Below are 1483 nucleotides of genomic sequence, written 5' to 3'. Positions count from 1 at the left end.
GGATTTGGGCATCACGTGACCTGGGCGTGGCTTCACAAGGGGGATGTAGCACGGTGCAAACAAACTCTTTATAAATGTACAAATGGTTCAAATACTTTGCTATAAACTGCAGAAATTGTTACAACATGTTTACAAGAGCTAAAAAGGTTATGTTTCACAAGTAAATATTACGCATATTTAACCAAAATTAATTATTTTAATTGTAAAACCTGTATGCTAACATTAAACAGCTTCAATGTTCATGTTTAACCTGATTTAAATCGATTTTATCTGTTGTCAAATATATTATTTACTGATATTAAACATGTAAATATGGACTTTTTTCTCAAATCAGGGCTGCGTCCTCCTGAGGGCGTGTTTGTCTGCCATTTTATATCACAGATTGTCCCAGTTTGCTCCTTCTCATGTGGCCGATGAATGCAGCCCACAAACCCCAAAAATGAAGGCTGAATCTGAGTCTCCTTCCTGGTCGAAGATACCGCAGGATTTATTGCACTGTCAGCAAACTAAACAGAAAAATAAAGCTGACAGGGTGTTTTTTGTTGTTGACATTGTTTTATCATGTCAGCTTAGTTTGGAAATTCATCAYGGACTGAAGAATTGGTTTTTAAATGTAAGTTTAGCATTTTAGTAATGAAATTTATGCTGCAATAATGTTAGATATAATGTTACTACAATTATTGATACTGGAGCTAAACCCAAATTATTAATGTTTTTATGTTATTTACTTGTAAATATTTTAATGGTGAAGTTATTTCTGCAGGAAAGACGAATGAATACATGTCCCAAAGCTTTTTAACTCTGAAGGTTAGACCGTCTCATTTCACAGCAGTTTCATGCAGACTACTAGACTGCATGGGCTGTGGCCTACATGGGCCGTGGCCTACATGGGCTGTGGCCTACATGGGCGGCCGTGGCCTACATGGGCTGTGGCCTAGGTGGGCTGCAGGCCCTAACAGAGACACAGCCTCCATGTTCAAACTGTTTCTGCTCCTGTAGGACTTCACCATGACTTTGTATCTACGACACTACTGGAAGGACGAGAGATTAGCCTTCCCGAGTGCCACCAACAAGAGCATGACATTTGATGGACGCCTTGTGAAAAAAATCTGGGTGCCTGATGTGTTCTTCGTCCATTCCAAGAGGTCCTTCATCCACGACACCACCACTGACAACATCATGCTGAGGGTCTTTCCAGATGGTCATGTTCTGTACAGCCTGAGGTACGGACCAGAGGATTAGAATGAGATTTAGGTGGTTTTAATCATTGATATATATTACGGAATTGGGCATCACGTGACCTGTGCGTGGCTTCACAAGGGGGATTTTTATGCATTGAGCTAATGCTAAYGCTAACCATTGACATCAATGAGCAGAACGTAGCACGGTGCAAACTAACACTTTATAAATGTACAAATGGTTCAAATACTTTGCTATAAACTGCAGAAATTGTTACAACATGTTTACAAGAGCTAAAAGGGTT

The 1483-nt window shown here is 39.8% G+C and overlaps 1 protein-coding gene across 1 annotated transcript in view; it reads left to right on the top strand.

The window, feature by feature from the left end:
• LOC106511241 (gamma-aminobutyric acid receptor subunit rho-2) overlaps positions 1-1483 on the top strand; it is a gene marked incomplete at its 3' end in the record, with an annotated part of 12936 nt that overhangs the window by 8993 nt on the left and 2460 nt on the right. The window contains 1 exon segment of the mRNA XM_013999991.1: positions 1000-1223. Within this exon segment, the coding sequence (XP_013855445.1) occupies positions 1000-1223 (224 nt within the window).

Source organism: Austrofundulus limnaeus, unplaced genomic scaffold, assembly GCF_001266775.1.
Source record: "Austrofundulus limnaeus strain Quisiro unplaced genomic scaffold, Austrofundulus_limnaeus-1.0 Scaffold2618, whole genome shotgun sequence".
In the NCBI taxonomy this organism is placed as follows: domain Eukaryota; kingdom Metazoa; phylum Chordata; class Actinopteri; order Cyprinodontiformes; family Rivulidae; genus Austrofundulus; species Austrofundulus limnaeus.
Note: the sequence above shows the minus strand (reverse complement) of the source record. Positions and strands in the feature narration are given on the sequence as shown.